Source organism: Pygoscelis adeliae, unplaced genomic scaffold (assembly GCF_000699105.1).
Source record: "Pygoscelis adeliae isolate BGI_AS28 unplaced genomic scaffold, ASM69910v1 Scaffold60, whole genome shotgun sequence".
Classification (NCBI taxonomy): domain Eukaryota; kingdom Metazoa; phylum Chordata; class Aves; order Sphenisciformes; family Spheniscidae; genus Pygoscelis; species Pygoscelis adeliae.
In genome coordinates this window covers 3,336,382-3,352,997 of record NW_008823954.1, presented here as the reverse complement: position 1 = coordinate 3,352,997, position 16,616 = coordinate 3,336,382, and the positions used below count along the sequence as shown (strand labels likewise).

The following is a 16,616-nucleotide window of genomic DNA, read 5'->3' as shown; positions in this document are numbered from 1 at the left end:
TGCCCCCGAGCGGCTCCCTCCCGGGGAAACACGATGCCATGGAAAAAGCTGTGTCTGCAAAATTAACGCTTTGGTTTAGGAGTTCCCCTGCCCGCTGGTTTTGGTGAGAGAGTCTCTGGGGCAAGCGCTCAAAAGCTGCCCGCAGTCGTGCTACAGAAGAAATGAAATCTCCAGGTAGTAGTGATAAAGAAGGGGATTAAAGCTGCTCATCTCTCCTTAGAGCAAGCCAAAAAAGGGCTTGTCGTTGACAGTCACTCTGCCTGCCCACCTAAAAGCATATCTGTAGAGCTTCCTGCCCCAAAGAGGTCTTTTGCTTTTCACATGCAGAGTGCCCATCTCTAAGACATGCAACACATATTACACCTGATGAGATTCTCCATTTTAAGATCTCCTGTGGATCTGGTCCAGCACCCAGTGCTTTGCAAAGAACGACGTCTGTGTTTCCAGGTGACCCTCTTGGAGTTCAGTGTTACTTGGATGGAGTTTCCGTGGTTTTGGAAAGGCTCCTGAGACACATGAAAAGCATCTAAAGGCCATTTTACAATGGATCAACACAGCAGGCTTGATACCAAGTCTTGCCAAGTGTCACTTCAGGCAGGCAAAGCTGTCTCGCTGGGTGCACAACTTTTCCATCGTGACTGAAAACAGATCTAGACTGGGTCTCTGCAGTTACAGATGCTCCACCACCAAAAGATATCCTCTCATCTGTCTCCTAGACTGTGGTTTGCAGAGTTACTCTCTAAATATGCTTTGGGCATGGGCCCATTAAAAATGTTACTTTGCAGTTTCTTAGGGATGGATGCTGTGCAAGTTCAAATCACCAGCTGTAAGTGCTGGTGCCTCACTGAATTTGAAGCTATGTTTGCTGAAGGAGACAGTATTGGGAAGGGCCATCTACTTGCTTCAAGAGTACCAACAAAAACTAAGAGCAAGTATAGCTAAGATACTGGTTATATCAATTTCCTCATGTTGCCCCTTCTCACACAAGCGTGGCACTTGAAAACTGGAGAGAGAGGTGTATCTGAGGAGGAGCGGGGCCCTAGGTAGCACAAGATGTCCTAAAAGCCCGTGAAGTGTTGTGTCACCAGAGCTCTAAGCACATGGGGTGCGGGGGGAGGAATGGGGACACACTACGTGTACTAGGGAAACTAAATGTGGCAGCTTGGCCAAGTTCTAGATCCAGGTTGTACAAAGATTGGACAAAGCCAGTTTGTTCCCCTTTCTTTCTCATCATTTCCTGCACTGTGTTTACCACTGGCATTATCCAAATAATTCAAAGAGAATGATCTAAGAGTGAGCAATAGGTAGGCAGGTCCTTTTATTTAACCTTTTGTTTGCTATGTGCAGATGTTGCAATTTGAAGCAACACCCATCTCAGTTTTGGTTCTTAGTCATGGTGGTTTTCTTCCAAAAATATTGAAAAGATCCTTTGTTTTTGCGCTGTGTCAGATAGTGAGGATGACTCCATTGGGAGGGTGTTTGATAAAAGACAGTGTCTGGATTGTTGGAATTTGGATTATATTGAATATTCTTTGTTCACAGTCCAGTTTTTGCAGCTGAACTCTTGTTTAATAGGAAAAAACCACCCCAAGAAACTAATACACTAGTCAGGTTCAAACGTGGTTGACAGTTCACTTGTCTAATTGTCAGTTTTTCTTAAATTATTCAGATACATTATTTTTCCTTTTATTCTGTGCTGAATACTGTGTAGGAGTGAGGGGTCAGAGATAAAAAGTAACAGAAAAAAGAACTGAGACAGGAACTTGGAATCAAATACTCATTTGAAGAATGCAAAGATGTGTGACCAGGATAGGAGTGAATCAGAGGCATAAACTCATTTTTTCTTTGTTTTTGCAGAGTATGAAACACTTATAATGCTTAGGAGTTTAAACCATAATTACAGTAGTAGGAGGGGCTGCTGTCAACTGGTGAGACTTCTTTGCATATAGTGGAGGGAAACTGATTTATTCTAGTGAGGAATCTGGCCTGATAGACCTAAAAAGAACATACTTAACAGATGCTAACAAGCTAATTATATGGAGTGGTAAAGACATTTTGACTAGAGCTTCAACTATTAGATGCAGGCTGTTTTCCAGCCCTATTTTCTTAAAATCATAAATGTTGAGCGCAGATTTAAGATGTTATTAACCCAAAATGGAAATCAGGTGTTTCCAGAAGCCCATGAAAGTCAAGAGAAGACTTTCTGTGGAGTCCGGGGTGCTTTAGATTGGTTCCCAAGGCCTGTCTGATCTCACTTGCCCAGGTATTGCACTGGCCTGATCTCAGTTACTTGAGTAGAGCTGCCCTTTCATTTTATGCAGGAGGAAAATCTGTGAGAGGAATCAGGCCGCACAGTCTGAAAAGCACCAGTCTGGGTTGCCAGAGAGGGTACTGTGACCCCCTACCAGATCAAAGACCTTGCCAGTGACCACAGAACAGCAAAAAGGGCTTTAGATGTCTGCACACCACTGGAAAAAATAACACAAGCACTTTCAGAGGGGTCGTACAGGTGCAGAGAATAAAATCTGGAGTGTGCATGTGGACCTTTCCTCAGCTCCAAGAACCTTGTTCAATATGTGTATCAAAGACCTTCAAATCCCAAACTTTGATCCTATTGCGTGTCACAGCCCAGCATCCCCATGGCTCAACTCAGTCACGTCCTGTGGTGGTACTGCACTGCAACTCTGCCCCTTCGGGTGGTTTAGCTATCATTCAACGGTTGCCTGCTTTTTTTCTGTTTACTAGGTCATAAAAATCTCAAAAAAATCACATTGGGTGGGGGGTGGGGTGGAGTGTGGGGAGATGTGTGGCAGGATGGATTTTCCTCTAAGGCTAAAATGTGCTGGGCTTGATTTTTTTTTCTTTTCTTTTCTGCTGTACTGGAAAAAAAAAAAATCTTCTTTTTATTGGAGATATTTCCTGCTTGCACAATGATTCCAGGAAATCCATATAGGCCCATGCCAATGTTTATTACTTGTAGAAGAAATAGAATAAGCAGATGAAATTTTTAAAAAGGGATGTAAAGCCAAAATCGATGCGAGGAGTTAGGCTATTTAACGATCTCTCTCCACAATGCCTAGAATAGTTTATCAGCTAATCCTTCCTGTCTCCAGTGCATCAGGAGCTGATACTGTAGGGATGTCTGGAGTCCTCAGTGATTTCTCTTATGCCATGAGTTTGCCTTGTCCTTGGGAGACTGAAGGAGGGTGGAAGATCCTTACCTCAAAGTGCAGGCTGGTCTCTGTAGGTTCTGGACCTCCAGAAGTGGGGATTATGTGGTGGTGGGGAGAGGATGGCGGTGTCTCAGGGGTTGGGTGTCTCTGTGAGTGAGTGCCATCAGTGTCTCTGGAGGGGTTGCTGAGAGGAGAGGATGGTTGTAACTGTAGGTGTCTTTGCATGCCTTCAGGTAGACAATGACCGGAGGGATCTGGATATGAACAGCAAAGATGTTGATGCCGAGAAGATGACTCGTTTCGTTCGGATGAACGAGCTCCGCCTGGTGACAGAGTACAACCCTGTGGTAATTACTAGCTCCCCACAGCCCTCACCCTGGCCCTTGGCCTCCTCCTCATGGGTGTCCTCTGGCCCAAGAGTTTGCACACCCAGATATGTGCAAGGGTTGCGGCAACGGTGTGGATGGGGTTGGGGAAGCCACGCAGCTCTTTGCTGCTGCTCCATACGGGGACTGGAAGCCCCCCACTGTGCTGGGGCATGTGAGTGGGGTGGGGAGAGGAAGGGAGGCATGGCAGTTCCTTTAGCTTTCCAGTAAATTTGGGGTGTTGGTGGGCAGAGAGCTCCATTTCTTACTACTCCTGCCGGCAGTGCTGCTTCCTCCCATGGGTATTTGCCGTGTTGTGTCATGCCTGCAGACCCTGCTCAGCCAGGATCCCCTCTCTTTGGCTGAGAATCCTTGAGAAACATGGAAACTCGAGTGACCTACTCCCAGAAGGCAGACTTTTCTTCATCACCCAGCACATAGGGCTTGACGTAAGCGTGGTTATTTGAAGACATATTCAAGAGCTGGTTGGAAACTTCCCAAGCAAAATTTTTCCCATCCCCTCCATTCCTTACTCCAGAATTCATCAGTTCAACAAAAAAACCATCAGACACGGGATGCTTCCATGTAGGCCATCTTCATTAGCTCACCCATCTGACTGGCAGTGGCAGGGTCCCAAGTGCTCCTCCCCGCTATAGAGGGTGATCAAGGATTTAGGCTCCTCTGAAATCTCAGCAGTTCACTGGGCTCATTGCTGTGGAGTCAATAGGTCTTAGAAGCCCCGATGGCCACAAGGCTGAGACTTTATCATTGCTGATGGGGTCTTTTGCAGACTTCTGAATAGCTACGACAGTGCTGACCAGGCTCAATTTAATCAAAGGAGGACGGTCCAACCTGTTTCAAAGCTACACCTTTTCAAGCTGATGCCAAGGATCAGCTAAGAGGGCTGACACATTCCCCAGTTCAGGTGCAGCCCACCAGTAGAGAGAACATTTTGTTTTGGAAATGCAACATTTTGTTTCCAGAATGAAATACTGTAATAGTTCTGTTTTTTTCTTAAAAAAAAAAAAAAAAAAAAAAAAAAAAAAAAAAAAAAAAAAAAAAAAAAAAAAAAAAAAAAAAAAAAAAAAAAAAAAAAAAAAAAAAAAAAAAAAAAAAAAAAAAAAAAAAAAAAAAAAAAAAAAAAAAAAAAAAAAAAAAAAAAAAAAAAAGTGGATTTGTTTTTTTGTCTTGATAGGGGATGTGAAAAATGCATTTCAAAATCACAGAATATTTCTGGGGACAGAAAAGTTGTATCTTGCCCACTGTCCTCGCAGCCCCTTGAGAACGCCCAAGTCATGTCAGCGGGGATGTTCTTATCATCTTTACAATCACCCAGGCCTTCTGAACCTGTGGAGCCTCCACTGCATCTTTTGGCAATTCATTAGATCATAGTTCTTTCTTCATGCGTTTCTGCTGATGCTTTGGGCTCTCACTCCATGGTGTCCTGTTCGGCACCCAGGCTGTCTCCCTGACTGAGAAGTCCTGAGCTGTTTAGCTGGTCCCCTCCACCCTGACTGGCAGTACACTTGTTACATTTTTTTTTCCAGACACTGGAGCCTATTGAAGGTACTGCAGTTCACAGTGCCTCCTGCAGTCTCTGGCCCAAAACCCTCCCAGCTCTGCTAATGTAGCTTGGTTTTTCGTAAATATTTATTCCCAGTGCATATGCTGTTTACATCTAAGAATGCTGCTGGTCAGCAGAGGCTGGGGTCACGTGGATCACAGTGAGTGCTGCCAAGAGTTTCTCTCCCCATCCTGGGGCCCTTACTGTTTCTGCCACATACTTCAGGCATTTTTAGGCAATGCTTACCCTGTGAGTTTTCCAGAAGAGTCAGATGTGACCCGGCCATGTTGATGAGCTCTGCTGATGGCTCTTGCACAAGGTTGTGTGGACAGGCACCCCTTTGTGTGGAGCTGCTGGACGAACTGCTGCTCCAGCCCTGCCCGCTCTCAGCCCAGCCTTGTCATGGCCCTTGGTGCTGGCAAGCTTCACCCTCACCTTCAGCCCTGTCCTCTCCCTGAGGAGAGAGGGAAATTATCTCTCCTGCCCCATCTGCACACCACCAGAGAAGGGATACAAAATGTGTGATAAATATTAGGCTTATGGCAGAGTTGCCGGCTGCCAAAAACTAGATGCTTTGCGGTGCACAGCCCTTGCCAGCGTGCACTCCCTGACCGCTTCCTTATTACTCCTGGAGCGTGTGGAAACTTTCTTCTCCCTCCGGTGGGGAGCTGCACAGTCTGCACCTCTGTGGTCTCAGTGGCAAGGGGGAGGCAGCAGGTCTGGCCTGGCTGCTGTTTAGTTTGAGGGAGAGGCTGCAGGGCTGCGGGAAGCAGGCAGGAGGAGAAGCGAGATGACGAGTGAGTGAGCGAGTGAGAGAGTGAGTGCCTGGAGATGGTGCGGCGGTTTCTTGGGCAGTGCCAGCCCTGTCTCCTCACAGAAGGCCAGTGTGTGCTGCCCGCTTGGCCCTTGCCCAGGGGACGAGGGACAGCTGGCTCCAGGTCTTCTCCCACTGTGGGACTGCAGAGGCAATTTTAATCCTCAGCACTCTGGAATGCCCAGGCCCTGGGGTTGCTGAAACTCTGGACTCATCCCCATCCTACGCACAGCTTAATGCTAAAGAAAGAAAATAAGGGGAGATGCCAACCCTGACACCACAAATTCTTCCCACTTTCTTGCTCCCATTTCAGCCGGGTGCTGGACCTCAGTGATTCAGGGCACCCTTATGGTCAGTGTTTGCTGGCCTTTCCTCTCCACTTCCTTGCCCCTCTAGACTTCAGCATGCTGTATCCAGGCAGTCCCCCTGCCTAGTCACTGACTATCCTGAGGCCAGTGATGAACCCTTGTGGTCTTCAGACTCTCATTTTAAGAATAAGCAAAGCCAGGAGGTTAAGCGCTTCCACAAAGAACCCAGATTGAATCCCTCCTGCTTTAAAGAAAGCTGTCCTGCCTGTGAGGCTGATTTGCAAAGAAATCTCAGCTGAGACATGAGGATTTATGTCCCTCTGGCAGTGCATGCAATGCGGATTGAATGTTCTCAATCTCCTTGTCTGTGTGTGTTTCTCTCTCTGTCTGTGGTGGCCGTGTTTTCGGCAGACAGCAATAGGTGTGATGCAGAGTTCACTCCAGCTTCACCTCCTCCTGATCACAGACAAGATGTCCCCAAAGCACCCCAAGCGAATGCGCAAATACCGGGCGGCAGCCGAGCTCTTCAAGGGGAAGGTAAGTCCAAACAGAGAGGACGGAGAGCCATTAGGGAGAAAAAAAGGAGAACAGTGATTTCTGCTGTGGATGGGGAGGGCATAATCTCCTTCTCTGTGCATTAGGGGAGCAAAGGCCAAGTGGCAGGAAAAGAGGATTAGCTGGATAATTAAGTGGAGGGGTTGGATCTGTTCACCTTTTGCCAGTTTGCCTCCTTGTGGGGAAAATATCCTCTGTATCCTGCTCCTCTGCTCCCTCAGTGGGACATTATGTACTTCCTTGCTTCTGGTCCAGTTTTGTTCCTTTGCACTGGGAGATGACAAACAGCTGCTGCACTTCAGTCTGGCGATGGTTGCATTCCACTGGTGTGAGAGGTAATTTTGTATATACAGCCTGAAAGATGCCAAGGAGCATTATATAAGTGACTAAGCAGCAATTAATGTCGCCGTGCTTTTTGACCCTTAGCCTTCTGGTTGGATCCTGGGGAAATGGCTATTTTGAAGGAGTTGCAGATGGGTTTGTCGCATTTCCCACACTAAGGTGATGGGATAGATGGGATCTTTCAGAGAAATTTCGCCTGGTTCCCACCCCTCTGCGGGCAGAGCCTCCCAAGTAGTAAATCATCCCATGGCTGATTCTCTGCCAGCAGCTGGATTATAGGGAAATTTGTGTCTGGAGAACAGAGGAAGGAACTGGCAAGCAAAGGAGGATTGGGAGCAAAAGGAAGACATTTGGGGCAAGGGAGAACAGCAGATGGGAGGGGACAGAAAATCACAGCAGCGGGGAAGGCTGAACTGAGAGGCAATGGAGGACATCTTCCTCAGAGAAGCGTGGAGCTGGAAAGAGTTGGGGATTGAGAACAAGAACATCTGCATGCATCTGTTTGTGGTAATGAAGGGGCAGATTAAAAATCAAGTATATTCTCATCTTCAAATGGAGGGGCCACCTCAGAACTGTGCACCCTCAAAAGTTTTGAGACTTGTTTATGGCAGGACTACTTCGGACCTTGCCATCTGTCCCACCCATTGGCAAGAGACCAGGCAGAAACCATGCATCCAAGTCAAAAGGTCTCTTCAAAAGTGTTTTACTTTGAGGAACACATAGTGATAAAAGAAAACTTGTTTATCTGAAAAATTCCAGCCATCTCATGTGAGATGTGTATTCCAGTGACACCATTATCACTGTCCTCCATGAGCAGCAGTCTGATACAGGTCTCTCCCAAGCAGCTAACTCTTTTAACACAGCACATTACAGTTTAGCATCGCTACCCTTTGCTGATGCAGCTGCAGCTAGTTTTCTCTTCATGTGACATGCCTAGATCTGAGCAAATGAGAATAATTTTCCTAGAAATACTTCACAAAACATTGGATAAAATGTTGTACTGAAGTCCAGATAATTTATGAATTGCCAGCAAGCCAAATCTAACCTTTTTTTATTCATGCAGGCAAGTTTCCCACCGAATCAGTCTAGAAGTTTGCCAGAGTGAAATATAGAGATTAAATATGTGGGGATTTGACTAATTATTTCCACTTTACTGCAGTGGTACTGCAGAACATGTAGATGAAGGGACTTAGAGTCTAATAAGTTGTTTTTCCCAAAGGAGTGGCACTCTGAGGAGTAAATTGTGATTTGGACTGCCCCCTTACAAAGCAGTAAGAGAGAGCTAGGATCCCTCTGTTTGGGTCTTAGATCTGGATACTAAGGAGTAAGCAGAGCAATATGCCCACTTAGGTTTGTCTCCATTGCTCTGTCATGTAGAAAGACGTGAATTAGTTTGGGTATCAAAAGCAGCCACTGCACAATACCATGGAAATCTCTGCTGGCTAATTTTCCTAAGTGGACTTACCTGTTGTCAGGACTACCAAGGTAACTCAGGTTTACTTCAAAACAAGTAAAGTATTGAGGAGATTTTGCCTTTTTGCAGCTCGCAGATTGCCTGTGAATAAATGCAAGATTCTTGACTTGAATTTTATTGAGGATTACCAGTGAATAATTCATAGCCTCTGGGCTGGTGGTGAAAGGCTTGTTTGTGCTGCAGGGTTACTGCTGTCAGTGGTTTGAGCAAGGAATCATTGCTGTGCAGTGGAGAGGTGTTCAGGCTCCCTGTGAGCATGTATCACTGCATCCAGCAGTGCTTCACAATGACTGCAGAGTGCCAGAACAGAGTGGGGAGACTCGGTGTGTGTTGCATCTTCTCCACAATGCTAGTGCAGAACACAAACAGAGCCTTGGGAGGGTTCCCAAGCAGGAGAAGGGGTGCTGATCCTTTCACACATCTCTGCTGCGCTCTGAGGGAAGAGGCGTCCTTGTCATCACCACCAGCTAGAGGGAGAAGAGAAACTTGTTGCTTGGGTTGATGGAGGGATGAAGAGGAACTGCTGCTGCTGAGTGGCTGACCCCACAGAGTGAAGAAAATCATAGAATCATAGAATCATTTAGGTTGGAAAAGACCCTTAATATCATTGAGTCCAACCATTAATGGATCATGAGGAGGTGATTCACCTGCCAGTTCCTGGATTATGGTCCCTTCATCTCTAGTTTATGATAATTTTGATTTTGCCTGAGAAGAAGCTCAGATTTTCAGCTGGAGGATCCATGAGGATGTATGGTGAGGACCATTATTTGAAAACAGCTTGAACCGCACCCTGAGCAGCAGTGAGTGTCTGAAGGCAGTCTAGATTCCTTTAGATTTTATTGTGGAACCTGGGGGCTATAAAATGCTGGAGAGGAAAGTGCAAATGTTAGATGATGCTAAGCCAGCAAGAGCTGACAAGAATAAGAAGAAATACGGTATTTCTCTAGAAGACTTTGAGAAACAATTGTGGGTGGGTAACAGTGAACAGACAGAGCTCAGAGCACTGCAGCTGCAGGAGTGAATCCACCAGCCTTCTGGGAAGGATCTCGCTGCAATGAGATATGTGCTTATTTGAGAAAGTACTACCAAGAGTCCAGGCTTTCTATGGGAAAGGAAACGTCAGGGTTTGCATTGCTGAGCCAAACTAGCATAAGCATCTTCAGTTTTCTTTCTACAGTATCCGAGTATAACATGACAATTAGAGCTGGTGTATCTCATGGGTGTTTCCTGAAGTTTCAATAAGGTCATGTTGGGAATAACAAAAGCAGGTTTTGCTGCAACTGATATAACTGGTTTACAATGTCAAAATGATTTGGGTAGAGATGTTTGCAAAGTCGCTTTTAATTTACGTGTAGGCCCATTTAGAAATGGGTTCTGAGAAACTACTGAGAGTCCTTCAGGAGTTCTTCCATGGAAATGAAAGGATGGTGCCCTTTCTCTTGCAGACAGTCATTCATACACTTTTTATTTTTCTTGTCAGACATTGATAGCTGCAGAACTGAGAGAGGTAATATTTAGAGATTCCTCTTTTAGCCATAAACAGTGGAACCTGTAAATACGGGTTGTCTATGTCACTTAACAGATATCTGCAGTAAAATTGTTTTTGTAGCTTGCTTTTTTTTAATTCATGACTGATGTTTTCATTTTGCTTTGATGTAATATGTAAGCTATGTAAGAAATTCCTCAAACTTCAGAATTTGATCTTTCTGCTTATACAGTCTCCTCAAAGAATGAAGGTTGCAGCTCTGTGAAGTTCAAAGTCAAACACTGGATATGAGGCTTGATCATCTTTCCTGTTTGTCTTCCTTAGAGGAAAAACTAAACAACATCAAATTGGTTTCTACCATTGCAGTACTATTTTCAATTAACTTTAATTCCTTAGGCAATAACATCATTCCATATCTTAGTATTTACCAGGAACTCTATGTTCTAAAAGCACTGGGCTAGGAATCAAGTTGTCAAGACACCAAGACAGCATCAGTGTACAAAATTTTCTGAAAGAGAGCTTATTGCAGGTGACAATGCACAGATAATATCACACTGTGTTCTGTGTTCTTGGAGTATCATGTGTGGGGGAGAGAATTTGTGTCAGAAGTTCCTCATCCATGCAGGAGATCCTTCACTGCCTCTAGCAGCAACAGTCTGAACACAGGCAAGAAAATTGCTACAAAATGAAACAATTTCATGGAAATAATTTCAGAATGATATAAATAGCTATTGTACAGCATAGTGTAAAATAGTAAATGAACTTTCTGTTTTGGATGGAACTACCTGGTTTCTAGCAGTGATGTGAGAGTTGGCATCATAAGTGGGATTTATTTTGGTGAATTATAGCTTTGGTAAGTTGTCTGAGCTAAGGCTTTAGGCTCTTTTCAGCACTGGTAGAGAAGGACAGATGTGTCCTTCCTTCTCTTCTAAAATGAGTGGAATCAAGTGCCGTTTATCATACCATTTATTGTAGAGGTTGCCTAGATGACTGGCTGAGACAAGACTTAAGATCTAGATGGCAGAAATTAGGCAAAGTGAATCTTGTCTCATGGTCAGTATAATTTTCCATGGTTACTGCATTCATTCTTTATGATTAGAGCTGGCTGGGAATCTGAACAAAATTAATTCCTCATGAGAAAATGCCAGTCCCACCAGGTGGCATCTATCGTGGAAATGTCCCCATTGAGAAACCTGCTGGGTTTCCAGCTGCTGAGGAGACCAGGCTTCCAGTGCTTGTGGCCTCAGTACCAACGCACCTTACAGGCTGCTTCACAGGTGTGACTTTGAGGCCACACAGGCCTTGGCAAGACCCCTGGAGCACATCCAGCATAGGATGCACGGCCTGTCCTTTTGCTGAAGGAGGATTCATCCCACATCACAGCACCTGCTGGGAATGTGTCATTCTAAAACGCAAGTGATAGGCATTAAGGTGTCTTCTTTCAAGTGACAGTGGACAAATGCAATTGCTCTCTCTCCTGTATTTTTGGAATATAAGAGGGGAAGGAAACTTTTGCTGTACTTCGGCACCCTGTAACTCCGTGAGCCAAATGTGAGTCATTAGAGACATCCAAGTCAGGAACTGTGAATGATGATAGCTCAGCCTTTCTAGCTGAGGGGCCAGTTGTTTGTGTAGTTTTCTTTTCTTCTGTAAGGAAGAAGGTGTTTGGAGTTCTAAACCCCAAACTTTTTATTCTTTTATTCTTACTCTATTCTTTGTACTCATGGATAAAATATGTACAGCTTTTTAGTTTTGGGATTTTTAACAAAGACTGGAAGCTTGATAAAGTGAAGAATATTGACTAACATTTATTTATATTACCATTTTAAAATGCTATTTATCTGTTTTAAAGGTGGAGGAGATTTTGTATAGAAAGTGACAACATTTAACAACCTAGGTATTCTAAATGCTTTTTTTGATTAAATTCTTGTTTAACATTTGATTAAAAAAATGTTGTCTAGTGAATCTTTCATAGGGAAACCCAAAAGCTGGTGAATGAACTGGTGAAAATGTGATCCCATTTCCTGTACCAACCCTCTGAAAGTGCTTCCTTCCAACACTGACCTCTGTTTCCAGCTTGCTAGTTGGAAGGAGAGCCCTAAAACAGAAGTATTGCTGTTCCAGCTGAAAGCCTCTTATATCAGGTCCTTAGAACTGTGACCCTTAGATTTGTGACCCTTGTGTAGCTTGGTGTTTTATCCTGCAAAAGGATGAATTTAGCACTCTGGGAGAAGTACCTCACAACTTGTCTGCTCACTAGCTTGTTGCCCTTGGAGCAGTTGACTTTTGGAAGAGAAATTGCAAGTGGTAAATATCATATACCCGGTGAAAGTGGTGTTCCAGTTTCTGTATCGCAGTGATTAACTGCAGTTAAACCTTACGCTAGCCTAACTATCCCTCCTTCCCATAGGCTGTTGCCTAGGAAAGTTTCCAGATATATTTGTTTTTTTATAGAACATAGATCTAATAAAGTAAAGAATTTGAGATTTACCAAATTTATTTTTAGAGAAGAAAAACGTTTTGATCTAACTTGAGTGTTCTTGACTGAAAAGAAAGAAAAACATGAGTCACAGCCTGGGAACTGGGCACATCGTCGTCACGTTGCATTACTTTTTTTTTTTTAAACTCTTCTTTTTTGAAACTCTTCTTTTTTATTGTGTAAGTTAAGTCATATCCATGTCCATAGGTACATTGAATACGCTAGGCCTAGTAGACTGCACAGGATAAAGAGAAGATAAAATGGCGCATGTTAGCTGGATGTTTGTTTCATTAACTTGGATGTCACCTGCCAAGGGATTCTATTTAACCAGGCCACTGATTAAATTGTTCAATTACTGTATTTATTTTCTTTTATAAAAATTATACATAATGTTTGTATTTAGTATTAACAGATAATTTAACAAAGATTTTTGAGATAGGTGTATATTTTATTAATAATCTTTCAGATTCCAAAATTTTAAATTTGTACCGATTCCTACTGCACCTGTAAGTTCTCAGTTGAAACTTACTCTTCAAATAAAATCACGGAGTTGTTCACCAATTCTGATAACTCCATTCTGTTGAATCATCCCAGCAGAATCCTAATCCTTGGCTTGATCTTGCTCTCCAAGACTATTTGGGAGCCCAGAAAACTGTAGGCCATTCTCATCCCGACTTATTCATTGCAGGGCTTCTCTCCCCAGGTCTGAACAACCCTCCACTGAGCTGGGCTGTATGGCCATTGGTGTCTTGCCAACAACTCCTGTTTCCCAAATGATGGCATCTTTGTTTCTATTCACTGCAGCTCACTTAAATATGTCCTTTGTGTTTGGTGCTCTCATGCTCTTATCCTTGCAGGCTCCTGCTGCCCTGTACTTCACTCCCACATTCTTGCAATTGAGTTTGATTCTCCACACACCAAAACACCTTTTTACTCTGCCACTCTGGGTCTTGCATGGATGTGAGCATCTTATCCAAATAACATGCAAGTAGCGGAGTCAGCTTCTTTTACATGTGCCACTAAGATAAAAGACATCTTGTTTCCTCATCTATGAAGAGAACAGAAGTGGAGACTGCCTTCCTGCCATACTGATATACTTTTAAAGAAGGTGAAAGAAGACATTTTGTTTGGTAGTGTAAGTCTGGACTTGATAAAATACAGAAAAATGCGCTGCATGGAGCAGTTAGATAGTGGCAGAGGAAAGTATTGTCCTAACAGAGTATGGTAGGTTTTCTCTAACTCTTTATAAAAATATCACTGTTAATCTTCATAGGATCACTCTCTGGGGATCTGTTCTCTCCCTCAGTTTCTGTTTTGCTCACATTTCCTCTCCTATTTCTATCACAGATTCTCTTTATCCTGGTAGACAGCAATTTGAACAGCAATGAACGACTAGTGTCATTCTTCAAACTGAAGAAGTCCCAGCTGCCAGCTCTGGCTATATTCCACACACCAGATGAGGAGCAGGATGTTTTGACCCTGGATGAAGTCTCTGTCGAGCGTGTACAGGACTTCTGTAATCGTTTCTTACAAAGAATGCAGAAGGTAAAGGGGGACTCCTGTACAGTCTACAGGAATCTGGGATCTTGTAGGATGATGCTGTTTCTCATAAGGTTCTTGAAGAAGGTGACTTCACTTCCTTGAACTCCTCCCCACCCCTGCAACCTTCTCTTTCATTTTCATTTGCACCTGAATATCAGAAAAGCATTAGATCTAGAGCAGAGCAGAGATAGATGTCTTTGAAGAGTCTCTTTCTTCATTGACCTCTGCCTTCTAGTCTACAGCAAGAAGACTTCACTGACCTCTGCAACTGTATGAAGGTCTCAGTGAAGCACCTATTTTCTGGGAACAGCAGCTGGGGAGACAGAGTGAAGGATGCTTTTGGACACTGAGAATAGGGGTGGTGGATGGCAGCACGTAAGCGAGGATCAGAGAGACAGTGCCGTGGATAGGAAGGAAATCTGTCAAGATGGCCACAGAACAGACTATACAGACAAGGGCTCAGGACTCTACCAGGGGTCTCTGCTGGAAAAGGGACAATTTAATCTCCATGTTCATTCAGTGTTAAGAGTTCTCTCTCTGTCAGAGCTCATCTTCCTACAGCACAGGGGCTTTGTGTGTCAGGACCCTGTGTTGTGCAATTGAAATGGGAGGGCAGTGGCGCAGACAGCAGAGGGAGGCATTTCAGTTGGTTTGTTTCCTTTTATCATTATGCTGAGAAACGGAGCAACGTCAAAACTGATTTCATGCCTCTAATGTGTTTTAGAAAGAAGATGAACCTGAGGAGAAGGCCCTCAATGAGGAACTCTGATTCTGTCTCAGCCAACAGGATCACTGTGCCCAGAGTAATCTGTTTCTGGTGTATGAAGAGTTCACTGAGCCCCGCAGCTCCGGAATTCCTGGGATAGTAGAATAAGGGGCCAAGTCAGTCATGGATTCCCATCTCCATGCTAGGTACATAAATGCTGTCTGTCCTCTCTAGGAATCTCTTTTCCCTTCTCATTTGTTGGCTCCAGCTCTCTTTTCTCAGTACTCCAGGAGCTCTGGTATTGCCCTACACTGTGTCCTTCCATGCCACCGCTGTTGGCAAAATGGCAATACCAGATAAAGCTTGTAGTTCCCAGAGATCTGTTCCCTTCATTCTCTTTGCTTTTGGTGCCATGCTGGGATCCACTGTCAGCCTCTCCTGACACTAGGAACAGATTGGTTGTTTGATGTCACATGAACTTTTCCATTTATTTTACTAAATAAAGCAGAAAGTGAATAGCTTGAATTTTTATGCAAATATGTGATTTCCCACCCCCTATGTCTTTCACTTAAGGACAAAGCCTGTGTATTTCTGAGTGAGTAAGCTCAAAAATCTCCTTTCTCTGAACTTAACCAGGCTTGCAATGCCTAACTAGTCAGGTTGGTTGCTAAGAATCATTCCCCATGGAATTGGACCCATCATCAACAGATATTTCCATGAGGATGAGAGATTTCTGTGAAGGTTTGTGATCAGAACAGCACTGGGTACAGCAAGTCTGAGCTGGTGCAGCATAAATGAATGAGCCTAAGATGCAGATTGAGGCTAAGAGGAATGGGAGCTGTGGCAGAAGGGTAGTAGAAAGTTGCATTGCAAGATAGGGGATATCTCCACACTGCATTAGAGGGAAAGGCTAATGTCTGTGTATTGACCTCAGACATCCTTCAGAGGTCCCAGTGCTGGCATACAGGGGATGGGGACCTCGCAGGTGGGGCGTATGAGCCACGCCTGGTCTGCTGTACTAGATGCATGCAGTAGGCTTGCCTCATACTTGGCTCAGCATTCTTTGGCATGGAGTGTGGATGCTCCTGTCAAACAGTGACTGCATTGTCTCTCAGGGCTTGAGAGACTTGGCTTGGGACAGGGAGCCTAAGAGGCGTAGAGCTGAGAAACTCATTTCTCAGAGATTAGCCCAAGGTGAAGAACTGGGAATAGAAAGGAGTTTTTCTTGCGAATGAGGCAAACACAGCTCCCCACCACAGAGGGAGAAGTCAGGAGCTGGAAGGGATGCAAAGTAACTGCCAGCCACCATGATGAGGGCCACAGCAGGGAGGCTCTCAGTACAATAGAGAGGCAGGTGTGAGCCCTGTGGTAGCTCTTGCCTCTTTCATGTGGATCAACCTGATGTCTTGCATCTCCCTAAGGCTCTGTCTCTCATGCAGCTGGACTTGTCTCCTTTAGTGCTCTACTCTCCCTTCTCCTCCTCTTACCTAAAGCAAGCCCAATGCTGTAATAGTTGGTATGGGGAATCAAAATTGCAGCACATTTCCAAGGAAGAGTGATATGACCAAAACAGTATTCAAGATTGTGCCTTGTGTTGGCAAGGCTGGGAAACTGTCTCCCTAGACAAGGAACTCTCCCCTAAGAGGCAGGGCAGTGGGCAATATGGGGTCTCAGAAGCTCCGTGGTCAATGCAATAGCCAAGAGTTGTTTCCTAAATGAGGCAGTTCAGAAAAGAGCAGGAAAAGAGGGAGGAGAGGAGAGAGAGGCAAACCACCTCTGTTCAGTACTCCCCTTGTCACAACTGAGTG

The 16,616-nt window shown here is 44.5% G+C and overlaps 1 protein-coding gene across 1 annotated transcript in view; it reads left to right on the top strand.

The window, feature by feature from the left end:
• The window catches only part of ERP27 (endoplasmic reticulum protein 27), an 18,558-nt gene extending 3,658 nt beyond the window's left edge, over positions 1-14,900 (top strand). Inside the window, exons 3-7 of the mRNA XM_009322977.1 lie at positions 574-594; positions 3,407-3,520; positions 6,636-6,761; positions 13,908-14,105; positions 14,827-14,900. Of these exons, the coding sequence (XP_009321252.1) occupies positions 574-594; positions 3,407-3,520; positions 6,636-6,761; positions 13,908-14,105; positions 14,827-14,871 (504 nt within the window). The 3' untranslated portion in view covers positions 14,872-14,900. The remainder of the gene's footprint in view (positions 1-573; positions 595-3,406; positions 3,521-6,635; positions 6,762-13,907; positions 14,106-14,826) is intronic.
• The last annotated feature ends 1,716 nt before the right edge of the window (positions 14,901-16,616 follow it).